Below are 16,494 nucleotides of genomic sequence, written 5' to 3' on the forward strand. Positions count from 1 at the left end.
GGGTGCCTGGCCAGTCTGGGTGAGGGGCTGAGGGCCGTTTGCAGGCTGGCTAAGCCCCCCAGTGGGGACCCTCACCCCATGAGGTTGTGGCCATCCTGGGTGAGGGGCTGATGGGTGTTTGCAGGCTGGCCACAACCCCCAGCTACCCCAGATCCCAGTGGAGTCTGGCTGGAAGCAGGTATCTGGGATTTATTTGTCTGCTATAATTGAAACTTTGTTGCCATGAGCGGAGGCCACAGCCGGCTCAAAGCAGGCAGGAAGCTTGGCTTCCTCCATCGCCTGGGCAACCAAGCCTCCTGCTTGCTCCAGCTCCGTGTCTGCCGGCCGCCGTCTTGGTTGGGTTAATTTGCATATAGTTGCTCTGATTGGCTGGTGGGCATGGCTTAGGGCATAGCAAAGGTACCATCAATTAGAATCTTTGTCTTTTATTAGTATAGATTGTTTTTAAATTTTTGAATTATCAATATTTAATTTTTATTGTATTGGCTGAACCTGATAGTTTGGTAATATATCATTGTAGTCTTTTTTTCCACACTCATGTACATACATTTTCTTAACACATTAAGCGCCCATCCTGTTTTGCCTTCTGGATGGAAAGTATAGTGTCAGTCACCGGTGACTGACGGTGCTTAACATGTTAAACTACACGAGTCCTGGGTGTCCTGTTTATTGCCTGCTTGCTTTACTTCCTGGCTTCTGGGCATGTCTGCCTCTCTCTTTTGCATGGTTGCCTTGCATCCTTTTGTGAGAATGAGCCCTTTCGGTAGACGTTTAGGCTGGTCCCAGTTTGCCACCACGCACACATCTTTGCGACCATGCTTCCCCTCACCTTTGCATTTTCATTTCACTGTGTGGTTTGTGGCGTTTCCCTCCATGCAGGCAACATGGCCAAGAAGAGCCCAGCTCTGGCATCAGACACATCTGGGTTCAGATCCGCTCTCTCACTTCATGTCTAATCTGAGCAAGTTTTAACTTCTAAGCCTCCATTTTCTCATCTGTAAATGCTGATATAATGCCCCGAGATGATTGTAAGGATTAATGACTCTGCAGATGTAGTGCTGAGCAGAGAGCGTGGTATTTAGAAACTGCTCAATGAATATAAGCTGCTGCAGTGATTATAGTTCTTAATATTATCATTATTCTTACTCTTCTTACTCAGATTCATCTGCCTCCAATGGGCCTTACCTCATTACGAGGCCGGGGACTTCGAAGCCAGGAGAAACTGAGGAAACTTTCCAAACCAGTTTATCTCAAGTCTCATGATGAGGTTTCCTAATCCAGGGAAAGTTTATTTCTCAGACGATGAGCCAACTAGGTCTTCAATGTAAACCAAACAGCAAAACCTTTCTCCTTGATTGGGGCAAAAATTCAAGTATCTTCTTTAAAGGCTCCCAAATATTGGTACTGACCTCATGATGTGTGCTCACAGTGTGTCAGGGCCTTGCTGTCTACGGGGATGACACTAATCCTGGCGGTTGCAGACCTCACGGCCTCCCCGAGGGAGAAGACTGGAGAACGGCAAAGCTGCTCGAGGCAAGTCCTTGCCTGGCCTGTCGGCTGACACTGAGAAGCCACCCAGTGTCTGGGTTTCTCATGGCTGCTCGCAAACAACCTACCTCCCTCGGAATAGTGTAGGCTTTCTTTTAAGTTATAGATTTGCTTACAGGTGGGCTTTCCCCCCTGGCTGGTGTGGCTGGATTGGTGTTGCCCTGTACACCCAAAGGTTGCCGATACCAGGCAGGGCCATGTCTGGGTTGTGGGCTCGATCCCCAGTTTATGCTCTCGCATTGATGTTTCATTCTCTCCCACTCCTCTCCTCTCTCTAAAAATAAAAAATCTTTTTTTAAAAAGTGGGCTTTTTGTGTGTGTTTTGTCATCTTTAGACCCTCCCAATTTCCAGACAAACACCCCTTAAAAAGTGCACCACTGGGTTCATCATAGTTTTCCCTGGAAATGTTGAGACCCATGCCTGGCCCCTCCACACACATGCCGAGAAGCCCTGCCTCCGTTAAAGCATAGCATCTTCAAGCGTGGACTTAGGATGCACTTGGGACCGAAAGGCTCGCTTGAAACTCCTACTGCATCATTGCAAGTATTTTGCCTTAACATAATTAGAATGTACAAGGGCAAAGTTGGCTTTCAAGTTATGTCTAAACAGAAATGGAACAAGGAGAGGGTGGAACTAAGGATTTACGCTTGCGTGTGTGTGAGGGCCCACAGAAGCAGCAGTTGGTAATTCCTGCCCACACCTAGATTTAGGGTTCCCTTGTCACATGGATCCTCTCATTCAAAAAGGGCATTCTATCCCAGGCTCCTGGGAGCAGCGGTGTCGTTTTCTATGCTCCGGGTAAGTCCTGCAGGGTTTGGCAGTGAAAATGTATAGAACTCTAACTCTATAGGATACAGCATTACCCTGTTTAATACTGCCTGGGAGTAGCAGCGTGTGCAGATTTAACAATTGCAGCTCCAGGCCTTTGCGGAAGAGAAACTTAACTGTGCTGGCAGGTGTGTGGGCCATTCAGTGAGTGCGCGACTGGGAGGCATGAATCTGCTGTCCCACCAGTCACTCCCCTTCCATCTCGTCTCTGTGGAAGCATCTCCCTGCCTGGAAGTGCTTCTAATGTTTAAGTACCTTTCATTCAACACGGCCTGTGCGCTCAACCAGCCAATGGAATGGTGACCTGTGCTTGGAGGACCAAGCGACCACGGCTTCCTGGCTCCATCGCAGTCTCAGTAACTCAGGGTGACTGCAGTTTTTGTCTTGCTCTGTAGACCACCTTTCCCACCAGCCTCCTCCCAGGTGGAAGTCCACCTAATTGCTAACTAGCCTCGGGGTTTCTTCTGTGAGCCAAGAATCGTACCTAAAAGTGAATGTTATATGCCTCGTCTTCTTTACAAAGATGCATTTTCTTTTTTTCATTTTCTCTCCAAGACAATACGATCTCCATGCTTTGGTCTTTTAAAGGCAGAACCTATCTTCCTATATCCCTTCTCTCAATGAAATGTCCTTCCAACACTCACACGGAAACTACCAACACTAGATTTTTAAAGAGCAAAGAGTAGCTTGGTGACAAGGTTTGTCTGCTGTCACCTGCTGAGCCATTGGGAGGCAGGCTGACGTGTCTGGCCGGGATGACCCCTGGCCACCTCTGCCCGGGTGCTGGGCTCCAAGGCACCAGCTTCTGAAGAACAGGCTGCTCTTCCACGGAGAGATGTTCATGGCCATGTTGGTCCCAAGAAGCTCGCGGCAATCTTTCTTTTCAAAGTGGAGGAAATGTTTAAGTTATATTAAAATGTAATCCATTATACAGAAACATTCTATCCCTTGACCCCTGAGGAATGAAATGGCCAGTCCCTGCCTCCACAGCTTTTGTTGCTGAAGGGGGAGCTAGACAACTAATTAAAATGCAGTTGTTTCCTAGCAACCCCCTCAGTGCCTTGCACTTGCAGTGTGACTTACCTGACCAGTACAAGGTTCATGGATTCCACCTCACAGGACTAACAGTCTCACTGGGAACAGTAAGACAGCTCCAGCTCTCTAGCCATTCTGACGTTCTTTTCCACCTTGGAAAAAGTGTTTCTTGAAAAAAAAAAAAAGCTATTAATCTCCCTACCTTGAGCAGGAGACCGGCCCCTCCTGTCTCCATCGCTCCTGGCAAGATCAGCACCCCCACAGGCTGTCTGGTTCGGGGGATGTTACTAACCTCCCTTGTAGCATGGTTTCTGTAGCCATAAATGAGGATGATAGTCATACCTACTTGATAGGGCTGCTCTCTAGCTGGCTCACAGCAAGTGTGATGTCAGTGTAACGTCACCCTCATCACCTTCATCACGCCAAGCCCCTCACAAAAGGGCCGCCAGACGGCAGTGAAGAATGAGTGCCCTTTATTTCTGTGTCAAGACAGATGCCTCAGTTATCCAGCTGGCACAGGGAGGCCACCCCGCGGTTTATCCAGTGCTTCTGGGGCCTGTCCGTGGGGAGTTCGATGGAGAGGACGTAGTTGGTAGAGTGGCCCGTGGTGGACAGGACGCCCCTCCGGGCGCTTGTTTTATAGACTGGACACTCGTATATGTCCTGGTGCAGAAACGCTGCACTTTTCCCGGGCTTCAGCCAAATGATGGGCAGTGGGTCGTAGAGGATTTTGGGGAGAGACTCCTCGATCTGCTGCGTGCTCCTGTCCCAGCGAGCGCCTTCTAGGAAGAGCCCTTTAATGTAGGCCCCATCTTCCGGGCTGCTTTCCATGGTGGCTTCTTGTGTGGTCACCTGGAAGAGAGGACTGTGAGTGCTGGGACCTGCCATTTGGAAAAGTGCAGCCTGGCTGCGATGTCTGCCTGTCCCAGCATGCCCCTCCCAGGACGCCAGCTTCTGTGATGAAATGCCTGTCTGCCGTCCGCGGGCCATGCACCCTTCTATGTGGCAGGCGTAGGGAAGGCACCAAATTAGGAGTCAGAGGCCACCTTCCGTGGCACTAGCTGTGACCCTCTCTGAACCGGGGCCTATAGAGTGAGAGTAGGTCAGAAACAGTTCTCTGGGGGAGAGAGAGAGCCGTGGCTTGTAGTTTGGGTCAATTTCTGTGGTCTACAGACTCCCACCATGGCCAAGTTCAGGCTACCACCTACTTAACAATCAGTTCCATCTGGCTTTGGGGACTTGGTATGAGCCAGCTTTAGTTCACCACAATTTATTTATTTTTATTGATTGATTTTAGAGAGAGAGAGAAACATCAATTTTTGTTGTTCCACTTATTTGTGCACTCATTGATTGATTCCTGCATGTCCCCTGACCGGGACTGAACCTGCAACCTTGGCGTATTGGGACAACGCCCTAACCAACTGAGTACGTGGCCAGGGTATCCACCACCATGAGACTCCGAGGTAGAAAACTCTAATTCCTTCCAGTAAACATAGCAAATGGTTCAGGTAGGAGAACAGGGAGTGGTGGGGTTAGGGTGAACCACAGAGCATAAGCTCCATTCTAAAATCACGCAAATTCTAATCGTTTTGTTATTGTCAATGGAATGCTTATCCCATTTCTACTTCTGAGTACTTATCGCTTGAGTAGGAAAGGATATTGATTTTTGTATATTTAACCAGTCACCTTACAAATTCTCCTATTCTTATATATATGATTTTAGGGTCTCTTAGAATTTCTAGGTATACAATCATTTCAACATTAAAAAAATGTGATTTTATATATTTTCCTAATGTTTATCCCAGTTATTTTTTTTTACTGCATTAATTTTGGATTAACATTGTCTTCAGAGTTAAGTTTATTCACAAACTAAGTTGAGACCTAGGACAACCAGTTTGTGAAGTCTGGATTAGATGATCTCAATCAATCTTTCCACAGAGTTTAAAATTCTACAATCCACCAGTCCCTCTGCTCCCTTCTCTCCAGAGAGTGTGACAGGGTGATGCTCCACCATTGACAATTCCTTTAACTTTACCCCAAGCAAGGGACTACCCAAGTCCATGATCATCTCCAAATGAGGAGCCGCCACGTTAAATAGACAGCATGGGAGAATGCTTTCACTTTTCTTGGCATAAAGGTGGCAGATTTTTCCTTTGAAAAGATAGATCCCTTTTATATAAACAGATGCATGGCCTTGGGAATCCCCTGGTTCTGGCGGAATAACTTTGGAAGTACTTTAGTTCATGCTAAGTATTTCATTTGTACGTCTCAGAAGCACTTGTGCCCGCACATGGAACGTTCAGACCAGTAAGGAAACGGGCAGCACTGCCCCTGGCTGACCCCAAGCGCCCGGCCGAAGCTCCTACCTCAAACTCAAACCCAATGTGGTCGATGGGGATGGTGTACTTCCGGGCATAGTTCTGGGATACCCCCGTCAGAAACGACTGCGTGAAGTAGAACCCGGAGATCCAAAAGACCACAGGGGGCCCGCCGGAGATCCAGTCCTGGGGCCACAGAAACAAAACTCAGTCCACACAAAGGCAGGCACTGTAAATGAGTCCCATTCAGAAATACGCTTTTTCTCCTTTCCTTGACACAGGCGGCCTTCCAGCCTAGCTTATGTTCCCCCACTCAAATGAAGGCACAAAGAAACACATTTCTGCTTGAAGAGACACACAGGGGCAAGCTGGGTCTGGGCTGAGCACAGCCTGTCCCTGTAGCCGGGTGGCCATGCAGCCACTGGCCCAGTCCCCCTGGTTCTGTAGGACAAACATCTGGCTTTTTATGTCTAATAATCCAATGTTTACAGGCTAGCTCAAGAATTTTAAATTGCCAGGAGCCAAACCAAATATATAGCCAAATCTGGTCCATGAGCCACCAGTTTGTGACATTTATAATAGTTCCTACGCTTGCCTCCACAGGCGACCACCTTTCCAAGAACTCTGACTCCGGCCCTCCACTCTGGGGAGACTGTTCCCAGCAGGAGTGAATCCAGGTGGCTGCGCGGCTGCCCCTCCTCCTCCCACCGCCTCTAGTCTGTCCTTTCCACATGTCCTGGCCACCTGAGTGTGCATGCCGGGCGCCCAGGACCCTGCCTTCCAGGCACCTGGAAGAAGGTCAGGCGGGCCAGCAAGTCGGCCACATAGCCGCCCAGCGGCTTCAGCGACGGGTAGGACTTGGCCATCCACATGGCCGGCACTTTGCCGATGAGCATGCTGTTGAAGACGTCCTCCAGCTCCGAGGACATCAGAACCTGCCCTTTGATGGCGCGGACCAGGCTGATGAGGCTCTTCCGGATCACTTTGGTCAACCTGTGAGGACAAAGGCGTGCTCAGCCCCGCCGAGTCTCCTTCCCCAGGACACGGACTCCTGGCTCCCTCACTTTCCCTTTAAAAGGTCAGACAATTAGTGTATGTTCACGGCAGAAAACATCTAGAGCTGAGAAAAATTAAATCACCCAACTGTCTCACCACTGAAAGTAACCTGATGTACATAAATCTTTCTAGGTTTTTCTGTATGTAAACAATTTTAAAATAATTGTACTAGATTACTTTTTTGTAATCTGTTTTTCTCTCTTAGCATATAGGGATCTTTTTCCCAATTCATGATATTTATCCTTTGTAATGACTGTAAGGTGTTTCATTTTATTTAACTATTCCCCAATTGCTGAAACTTATTATTTCTACATTGTTGTCCCTGCAAACAACATTGCTAGGAATATCCATCTATATCAATTCCTGTGCAAATAAATAATGATTTGCTCACTAAAAGTAAAAATTTTAGGTCAAAGGGTAATGTAATTTTAAGGGTTTTGATCTAAATTGCCATTTTGGCCCAAGCTGTTCTTTTTAATAGACTACGAAGCGCACCTAAGAAAAGGCAACTGAAGGGCAGCCTGGGAGATGCCGCCTGCGCCTGTCTCTCTCTGGCCTTGTGACAAGGGCCTGGCCACGTCCAAGGGAGTGCACCTCAGCGCCAAAGAACCTGCCCCAGAAAGAGCAGTCATCTCTAAAGATTGATGAAATCCCAGCCAAGTGGACACGAGAATGGCCCAATGCAAGAAAGGGATTGTGGCGGGGTGACCACGAGGTGTTTGCATTATGGAAACGGAAGGGTCAGGCATTCCGCGCACTTGCTGAGCTGAGGAGTCAGGGCACCGTCCCACAGGCCTAAGCCGTGACACTGGCCACCTGCTTGCAAAGGTCTTCCTTCTGTTCCTGCAACGGGGGCTCTGCCAGCTCCGAGGTCCCAGTGCCGCGGAGAGGACATTTGCCAGGAGACAACACTGGCTTCTCTGAATTGGAAGCTGGACTGTCACCGAGTCCTTCGGGGCTTCTCGGGCCACTGGGTGAAGGCCCAATGGCAGTGAGGAGGGAGGCTCGAGTATTGTCCTGTGTGACCATCCTGACCATCATTGGAAAATAAGGCTACTGTTACCTTGTTGGCTTGTCTGACCACAGCGAGTGGCAAAGGCTGTGAAACCCTGCCACCCCAAGGATGAGCCCGTGGCCTCAGCAGGGGGGGATGGAAGCCACCAGGTCTGGTGTTTGAACGTATGAGGACTACAGCCCCTGGTGCCAAGTTACCTGACTCACCACAGTGGTGCCACAGCCTGGCTCGCACCCCAGACTTCGCTGGGTTCCCCCAAATAGCCAACTGCTTATTGACTCCAGAGAGAAACCCTTAGGCTGCTGGAGCCAAGAAATTCTTAGATGACATCCTCCTAGTTCCCTCGTCCTTCTGAGACCACCTTTCCCACCAGCCTCCTCCCAGGTGGAAGTCCACCTAATTGCTAACTAGCCTCGGGGTTTCTTCTGTGAGCCAAGGATCGTACAAGTCTCTTCTGAGACTTGTGGTCTGCTTTGTCAGAGCTGCCCGAAAGCTGAGCAAGGACCAATGAGGCAAATGGAGGCAGCAGCACATGGCGTCTGCAGCACTAAAACCTTGGAGGCAGCAGCGGGGCGTCTCCTCATCTGGCCTGGACGGTCTTTGGGAACATTTCAGTTTCGACTATAAATCAATCAAGATAATCCCGGAGCTCAGTGCTTAGATAGCACCCGGAGAAGTGAGGAGAGAGCCCATGCCAGTCCATCACCCCTTCCCTGCCTCTCGGGAGAGCCTGTGGGATGAACGTCTCTCCTCCCCTTGCTCCATTTACCCTGAATGGCTAAGTGCACAGGCTCTGGAATCAGACAGCCTGGGTTCGAATTCAGCTCTTCCACTGAGTGACTGTGTGACCTTGCACTAGTTACTTAACCCGTCTGGGTCTCAGTTTTCCCAACTATAAAACGGTGGTAGAGGGACTACTAACTGCATATTTCAAACGACTGCTCTGAGGTGGTTGCAAACGTATGTGTGGTGCTTGGAGCCGTACCTGGCACCAAGGGCGCAATGAAAGTGGCCGCAATGATTGCTTCTACTTGTGCTTGGTATTGGTTTTAACCTGACACCTGACTTTGCAGATATCAAATGAATGAGTGAGTGAGTGAATGAGAGAGAGAGGGGGAATGAATGGAGGAATGAGTTAATCCTGGGCAGTACTTGTTGGTGTGGTCCTCTCTACAGCCCTCACTATGGTGGGACGAGCCACTGCCTCTGCACAGCAGCCCCTTATCAAGCGTCCACCTCCACTGCTGCCAAGGTGACCCCCCCCCCGCCACCCCTGGGACCCAAATGAGCCTGCCTGGCCCACCTGTTGAACCTGATGAGCTCCTGCCTCAGGACGGTGTTCATGGACTCCTCATAGACCACAGGGTACAGCTTCATGACGACTTCTAGGTCAAAGTCCTTGGGGAGTTTGCAGAGTATGTCCTGGGTCAGCTCCTCAATCACTTCCTTAAAGGGCAGAGGAGAGTGAATAAGAAACAGGCCCGTGGCCGGGACTTGTCTGGTAAACCTGAAGCGTCGACCTTGGTCTTTGTAAACACATCTGTTGGACCTCCTGGGATGTTCCTACAGGCGGAAGGGGTTGGGATGGCTGGGGGAGGACCCCCACACCAACTTTGGGGAAGACATCACCCTTGGCCCAGAAAGTAAAGAGCTGAGCAAAGAGCGCCCTATTCTCGTTCCTGGAGGGAGCCAGAGAGCGGGAAGCCTGGGGCAGCCCTGACCCTGAGAACCCCGCTGCGCGTGCCCTGGGTGAGGCTCCCACAGCTCTCCCCGGGGGCTTCCAGGACCCCCTCCTGATACGAATGGGCCTCACGCAGGGCCAGTGACAGAGACTCCGGGGAAGGCAGCAGCCAGGCCTCAGCGGGAACAAGAGCAGCCAGAGCAGTGGGCCTTGCCAACCAGGGAGGGTGAGGCCCCAGGAGCGAGGAGTGAGGAGGAGCAGGGCTAAGGCTGGGAGCACACTCCTCCCCCTTCCCACTGTGCCCGGAACTCCCACCCCGAAATGGAGATGCTGCAACCAGGCTGTGACCCTCAGCGATTCCCACTTCTCCCAGGATGAACCAATCAAGGAACCAAACACGCAGAATCCACCACTGAGCTCGGCTGGTGGCGAAGGGAGGGGCAGGCGGGGGTCAGGGGCTGGTGGCCTGGCTCTGGCTCTGCCTCTGAGTCTATGGGCGCCTCAGGCAGGTCACTCCCTGGCCCAGATTCGCGTCGCCCCATCTGTAGATTGAGAATGACAATCTGACCATGAGAGACCCCCAGAATGGGCCCAGGTGCTTCCAGTTGGAGCCCATGTGAGACAGTCGCCCTCCTTTGGGTCACCACCTCCTCTCCTCATTCCCTCCAGGCGAGTCGCGGGCGCCGCTGGGCACTCACCAGCAGCGTAGCTTCCTGTGCTGTCTGCTGGCTGCCAGGGCTTTCCCAGAATGGGTGGGTGCCATTCATGGTGCGGGTGTGCAGGTTTTGAAATAAATGCTTTTCAGGCAAATAGAGTTGGATTTTAAATATTATGTAAAGGGAGTATAGGTCTATGTGGGTCTAGCAATGACTCCTACAATTTCATAGCTGACGTCGGACACACTGTGATCCCTGCCAGGCTGTGTCCCCTGCCAGGCTGTACCCCATTGCCAGGCTGTACCCCACTGCCAGGCTGTGTCCCCTGCCAGGCTGTACCCCACTGCCAGGCTGTGTCCCTTGCCAGGGCTGCCAGGCCTCCATGTTCTGTCTCCTTGCTCATCTCTCACAGCCCTGTGCCCCAGATGGAAACCCGCCTGGGAAATTGAACTCAAGCCCGGTTACCTGAGGGGACTTGCCGCTCGCGCCCGCCTGTCTGGGGAGCGTCAGCAGCACCCCCTCAAACAGCTGGTTGGTCTCCTGGTTGTCCTTGGTGATGTCGGCGTTCTCGTGGAGGCCGAACACCCCTGGGTGGGCTGTGATGGGAAGGTTCCTGAGGTACTCGATGTAGGACTGGGAAGAAAAGCTTCAGGTGACACACAGGTGGGTTCCTGGGGCCCCACAGGTCATTCGGGGCTGGGTCAGACCAGCCCGGGCAGGACTCACACTGAGCTGGGAACGGGGGCACGCACAGGCACGCACACGCCCGTGCGGGGACACACCCCAAGCTCGTCCCCGTGCCCGGGCTTTGGAGCCTGACAGAACGGGGCTTGGACCCGTCCGGACGCACTCCCTGCCGTGGGGGTCCCAGAGCTTCACTCCCCCGTCGGAGGCTGAAGGACACGCCTGGGCGCACAGCAGGGCGCAGTGAGAGACGCCCCTTTCCGTCCTCCCTCCAGACGTCTGGTTTCCCTCGCTCCTTCTCATCCTTCCGTCCAGTTTTGGTCCCTCCCCTTTCACCACCTGCTGAACCTTTTTTTCCAAGTAGCAGCTTCCAGGCTGTTCGCTGCCAAGCTTCCCCTTAACGTTCCTCTTCCCCCGGGAAACCCTCCTATTTTGAGAGACCTGGTCTACCAAAGACTCGGTGTTCATTATCAATAACAGTGTCTCTCTCCTGGGCTTTTGGAATATTGGAAATAGCTTAGGGACCCAAATCAGGAGGCTCAAGGCGGCCCCTGGGCCCTCGCTGGCCTCCCTCCACGCCTCACCTGGTAGGAGCCGTGGGGGGGGATGTAGTAAATGTCTCCGGGGGCGACGTAGTAGTGGTCCTGCTCGATGTCCTTGCAGTAGAAGGTGGACAGCAGGGACAGCAGGAGACGCCTGTCTTTGTCGTCGGTCACTCTGCCTCCATAGTTGCACTCCCCTGGAGACAACCGCAGAGGGGGAGGCTGAGCCCCGGGACGGGCGCCCTGAGCTCGGTTACTAGCCTAAAGCAGAGGATTCTTTGAGCCCAGGAGCCTGCGGAGACCAGGGCTGCTGGAGCTGCGCTCAGCTTGGGATGAGAGCAGGCCTGTTTGCTGTGGTGGCTGCTCTAAAAAGAACCCAGGCCACCACGTTACTAGTAGATGGCAAACAGCTAAACCAAAAGCCAAGCGCTGCAATCACCAATGATTGCTCCACAGGCAACGAGCAGCATTTAGGCATCTTCCACGTGTGTGTGTGCACGCATGTGTTTTTGTGTACATACATGTGGCAGACATTATAGCAATGTGGTTCCGGTCAAGAGCTTTGGCATGAGGCAGTCCTGGGTTCCCGCTCCAGCTGATCTGGGTTCCAGCCTCTGCCACTTAAGAGCAGCCTCCTCGCTGACACCACCGAGCCCATGGCACAGGCTGGGTGAATGGCGCCGGAGTCCTTCACGTGGTCACAGCTGTCACACACAGTCCAGGCGGCTGAGCCTATCCTGTCGCGGCTGCTTTGGGATATGACTTCCCCACCCCCGTCATAACATCACCCTCTGAGACTCAGGTGTCTGTGCTCAGAGTTCTACAAGAACCAGGGACATCCAGGGCCCCTTGCCAACCCCGGGACACAGCTTCCAGCTGGTCCAGACCCACGGGATGTGGCACCACCTGGCTGTGGCATTTGGAAGTTGTGGACAACACACTAGCCTGCAAGGAGGAGACGTGTGTGTGTGTGTGTGTGTGTGTGCGTGTGCGCGTGCGTGCACGTGTGCCTGTGTGTGCGCGTGTGCCTGTGTGTGCGCGTGTGCGCGTGTGTGTGTGCGTGTGTGTGTGTGCGTGTGCCTGTGTGTGCGCGTGTGCGTGTGCCTGTGTGCGTGTGCGCGTGTGTGTGTGTGCGTGTGTGTGTGTGTGTGCGTGTGTGTGTGCGTGTGTCTGTGCGCGCAGGACTCTCCAGAAGGGTCGGCTCATTTCCAATCTGAACCATTCCAGAAAGAGGAAGGTCTACAGACAAGAAATAGGAAGTACGACCCAAGTTGGGAGCAGAGGCCTCAGTTTTTCTTGGTCCAGAGTTGGAGGAGGATCCTGGTGCGTGTGGAGGGAGGGGAGGGACTAAGGGGCGCTCCCATGGCGATGCACCCGGAGACACTGCAGCTCGCTCTGTTGACGTCTCGGGCCTCAGCACAGTTTAGACTGGACATTAGCGGCTGGTACGCTGTGAAGAGGTTTGTGACAGCTCCCGGCTGCAGTACTAAAGGGAGCGCAGTTTGTCCCCAGGGCACCAAGTGAAGGGCGTCTCCTGCAGAGACCTGCGGAGTCCTGTGGCCACCCCCCTGCAACTAGCTTTTCTCAGGGGCTGGTCCTGAGGCTCTGGTCTTGCGTGCATGAGGGACAGTGACTTCCTTCTGGCCACTGCTCTGCTCTCTGAGGCACGAGCGCAGGCTCCAGGACCAGGTTGGGCCGCATCTCCCACCTCAGGCCTCGCGGCTCCTGCGGCAGGCGGGGCTGGGGCTCCGGGAGATGACTGCACGCCTCTCCCAAGGCGGCCTGCTCCTGGGCGAGGGTCGTGCAGAGCCCTCAGGATCACCCGCATCTGTTCTTCCCTCCAGGCACATAGGAAGGTTACACTTCCCTGGGCCGTGCAGGTGGGTGGGGCAGGCGCCGTTCCTATGCATTTAATTCCTGGGACGAGCTTTTTAGCGCTAGCCTGTGGCACTGGCACTGACAACACAAGTGTATGTTGAGATGGTGGCATCAAAAGTTGGTGGAGCCCGGCCCGGGCGGCTCAGTGGTTGAGCACCGACCCACGCACCAAGAAGTCACTGGTTCGATTCCCAGTCAGGGCACATGCCAGTGTTTCGGGCTCAATCTCCAGTAGGGGGCGTGCAGGAGGCGGCTGGTCTGTTTGGCTCAGGAGGCAGTTGTTTCTCTCTCACTGATGTTTCTCTCTCTCTCCCTAACCCCTCCTCTCTCTAAAATTAGTAAAAACATTGTTTAAGTAAGTTGTGGAGCCTTTGCCAACTGTGCCCTGATATAATTACAATGAGCAGTCACTTTTCCCGTTCACGCTGGACATGTAGATGGGGCAAGAAATGGGCCTTTGATGCCTGACACCCTTGAGATGTGGGGACTGTTTGTTATGTCAGCCTAACGAGTCTCCGCGGCCTGTGGGGTGGGGGGAGCGGCTGGTTTCCGAGCCTCCGGCAGGCAGTGCTGACTGAGCTCAGGGCAGTTGGGCACTCAGTCCGTCCTGGTCCTGCCGTCTGCAGAGGCGCCCGTGCTTCTGGAGAAGACCCTCCCACAAACCAGCTTCCACGGGCCTGACCCCGTGCGTCCCTTGGGCTTTGTGTCGGACACTGTGCTGAGTGAAGGTCTGTGTGACCTTCTGCAACTGAACTTTATCACGGAGAGCAGGACTTCTCGGCCTCGGCACCATTAGCATGTGGGCTGGGGAGTCCTGTTTTGGGGGCCGCCCTGTGCGTCCTGGGATGTCTAGCACAGCCTGGTGCCCCCGGGTGCACTCCCACTGAGCTGTGACAACCCAGTGTCTGCAGACATTGCCACAGGCCCCCGGGGGTCAAAATCCCCTCTGCTCTCAAGCCTCAGTCTCATCAGCTGTGAAATGGGTCACTAACGCGCATAGATTGCCAGGAGACCCAGTGCACTGCTCTGCTGTGGACAGAGGGGCTCCGTGGAAAGCCACCACCCAGGTGATGGGCTCACAAATCCCAGCTGGGCGGGCCATGGTGGGTGTCACTCCCAGGCCCCTGACTGCTTCAGTGACAGGCTGACCTTTGTCCTAAGCAGGCCCCGCCCAGTTTCTGGGCACCCAGGGCAACGCCTTTGAAATGCCTCCCTGCAGTCCCCTCAAGTGCACCCCCTCAGGACAGCGGAGCCTGACTGTCCTGTCACTGACCGCCTTGCTCCCTCCACCTCCACGCAGCCTCCTAATTCCATGAGCACAATCGCAGCCCCAAACCATGATGCTGGGAGCATTTTCTCAGTCTGTCCAGGTCTTGCTTCCAGGCGTGCCCTCTGTTTGGCTCAAGTAAATTCTTACAAAAACTCTACAGCCCAGGTTGGTGGCTCAGTTGGTTGGGGCGTTGTCCGTACACCAAGACGGCGTGGGTTCCATTTCTCATGAGAGCACTAACCCCGGTCTCAGGTTCCATCCTGGCGGGGGTGCACATGGGAGACAGCCAGTTATGTGTCTCTCTCTTTCCCCCTCTCCCTCCCCTTCCCCCGTCCCTCCCCCTCTCCCTTTCCCCCCTCTCCCTGTCTCCCTCTCCTCTCCCACTCCCCTTCTCCTTCTCCTTCTTCCTCTCCCTCCCTCTCCCCCATACCCTCTCCCTCTCCCTTTCCCCTCTCCCTTTCCCCTCTCCCTCTCTCTCCCTCCTCCTCTCCCCCTCTCTTACCCTCCCCCTCCTCCTCCCACTGCCTCCCTCCCCCTCTCCCTCTAAAAGTCAATAAAAACATATCCTCCAGTGAGGACTGGAAAAGACTGCTCTTCAGGTTTGGACATTAGTACACCGACAGTGTCTACAAAGTCCCTGCCCCAGGCCTGGGGAGAGGAGCCGGATAGCCCTTAGCTCTGGGATGAAGAGATGGGAGTGTGGTCTGCAGGGTGGTCTGCATTGCCCCTGGCCACGGCGTTCCATCACTGAGCACACCCCTATTTTACCCTTGAGGATAAAGCCAAGTCTTCTACACCTCCATCCTCCATCACAGACAGCAGGCGACTGACACCAGGCTGCCGATGGATCGGCCATGCTGACTGGATTGCTTTCCCACAACTGCAGGTTTCCATCTCAGGTCCCTCTGCGGGGAACCTCTCTCCTCATCCCCATCCCATGGCTCTACCCCTTCTTCTTCCACTTATAAAACTCCTAGTCATCCCTCAAAACCCATCTTTGTGCCTTCAGGAGGTTTTCCATGATCATCTGCCCCAGCCTGAGGCTACGCACTGGGCTGCCTTCCTACTTTACACGTGTTTCTCTCGTTGAACTTATCACCGTATTGTCATTAAAAAATATTTTTCTCCCTGTGAACCATTTGAGGGTAGGAATTAATATCTTAATTTCTTTCTTTTTTAAGACAATATCTGGCCTGGTGACAGCGTTGGTGTGGCTCCGTCTGCGGAGGGGAACCCTGAGCGAGTCCGGCTGGGGGCAGCGGAGGGGAGCGGCCGTGGCTGCAGAGCCCCATACGCGCAGAAATACCTGTCAGGTAGGTCAGAGCGTCGAACGGCACGTCCTTGTAGTCGTTCAGGAACATCTGGACCTGCCGCACGCTGATCCTCAGGTCCGACTCGTTGAACTCGTAAGGGATGTTCCAACCTGCGTGGGGCGGGGGAGGGCTCAGCGCGTGGGCCAGACAGAGCGCGAGGCCATCAGCCTCGACAGGGATTGTGGCTGCGGCCCCTGAGCCGAGGAGGCGTCCGTCCTAAAACCAAATTCTGGGTGGCCTCCCCTTCGCTGAGGAAGGTGCCAGCGCCTGCGGCGGCAGGAACTGGCGGCCCTGGGTTTGCTGAGAGATGCCCGGGGCCACACCAGCAGCCTGCGTGCGCGCAGAGCTTGGTGTAAGACAGCAGGTCGATGGGGCCTGGGCTCAGCCGAGTCACTTCATCTGAACATTCACACTCAAATTAAAAATGATAAAACGGCCCTAACCGGTTTGGCTCAGCGGATAGAGCGTCGGCCTGCAGGCTGCAGGGTCCCAGGTTCGATTCCAGTCGAGGGCATGTACCTGGGTTGCAGGCACATCCCCAGTAGGGAGTGTGCAGGAGGCAGCTGATCAATGTTTCTCTCTCATCGATGTTTCTAACTCTCTATCCCTCTCCCTTCCTCTCTGTAAAAAAATCAATAAAATATATTTAAAAAAATGATAAAACAGCAG

The 16,494-nt window shown here is 53.5% G+C and overlaps 2 protein-coding genes across 5 annotated transcripts in view; one reads left to right on the forward strand and one right to left on the reverse strand.

Moving 5' to 3' along the window:
• Positions 1-6,520, forward strand: part of LYRM1 (LYR motif containing 1) — a 28,715-nt gene extending 22,195 nt beyond the window's left edge. For 3 of the 4 annotated variants that reach the window (XM_014535845.1, XM_014535844.1, XM_014535846.1), the window contains exon 4: positions 1,160-1,815. In XM_014535845.1, the coding sequence (XP_014391331.1) occupies positions 1,160-1,276 (117 nt within the window). In that variant the 3' untranslated portion in view covers positions 1,277-1,815. Of the gene's footprint in view, positions 1-1,159; positions 1,816-6,333 lie in introns of those variants that run through there. The other variant, XM_014535843.1, reaches the window with a different exon arrangement.
• DNAH3 (dynein, axonemal, heavy chain 3) overlaps positions 3,869-16,494 on the reverse strand; it is a 219,115-nt gene continuing 206,489 nt past the window's right edge. Inside the window, exons 55-61 of the mRNA XM_014535835.1 lie at positions 15,819-15,935; positions 11,407-11,561; positions 10,604-10,771; positions 9,105-9,247; positions 6,519-6,723; positions 5,779-5,916; positions 3,869-4,264 (exon numbers count right to left, since the gene is read on the reverse strand). Coding sequence (XP_014391321.1) covers positions 3,911-4,264; positions 5,779-5,916; positions 6,519-6,723; positions 9,105-9,247; positions 10,604-10,771; positions 11,407-11,561; positions 15,819-15,935 — 1,280 coding nt within the window. The 3' untranslated portion in view covers positions 3,869-3,910. The remainder of the gene's footprint in view (positions 4,265-5,778; positions 5,917-6,518; positions 6,724-9,104; positions 9,248-10,603; positions 10,772-11,406; positions 11,562-15,818; positions 15,936-16,494) is intronic.

This window comes from Myotis brandtii, unplaced genomic scaffold (assembly GCF_000412655.1).
Source record: "Myotis brandtii unplaced genomic scaffold, ASM41265v1 scaffold152, whole genome shotgun sequence".
In the NCBI taxonomy this organism is placed as follows: Eukaryota; Metazoa; Chordata; class Mammalia; order Chiroptera; family Vespertilionidae; genus Myotis; species Myotis brandtii.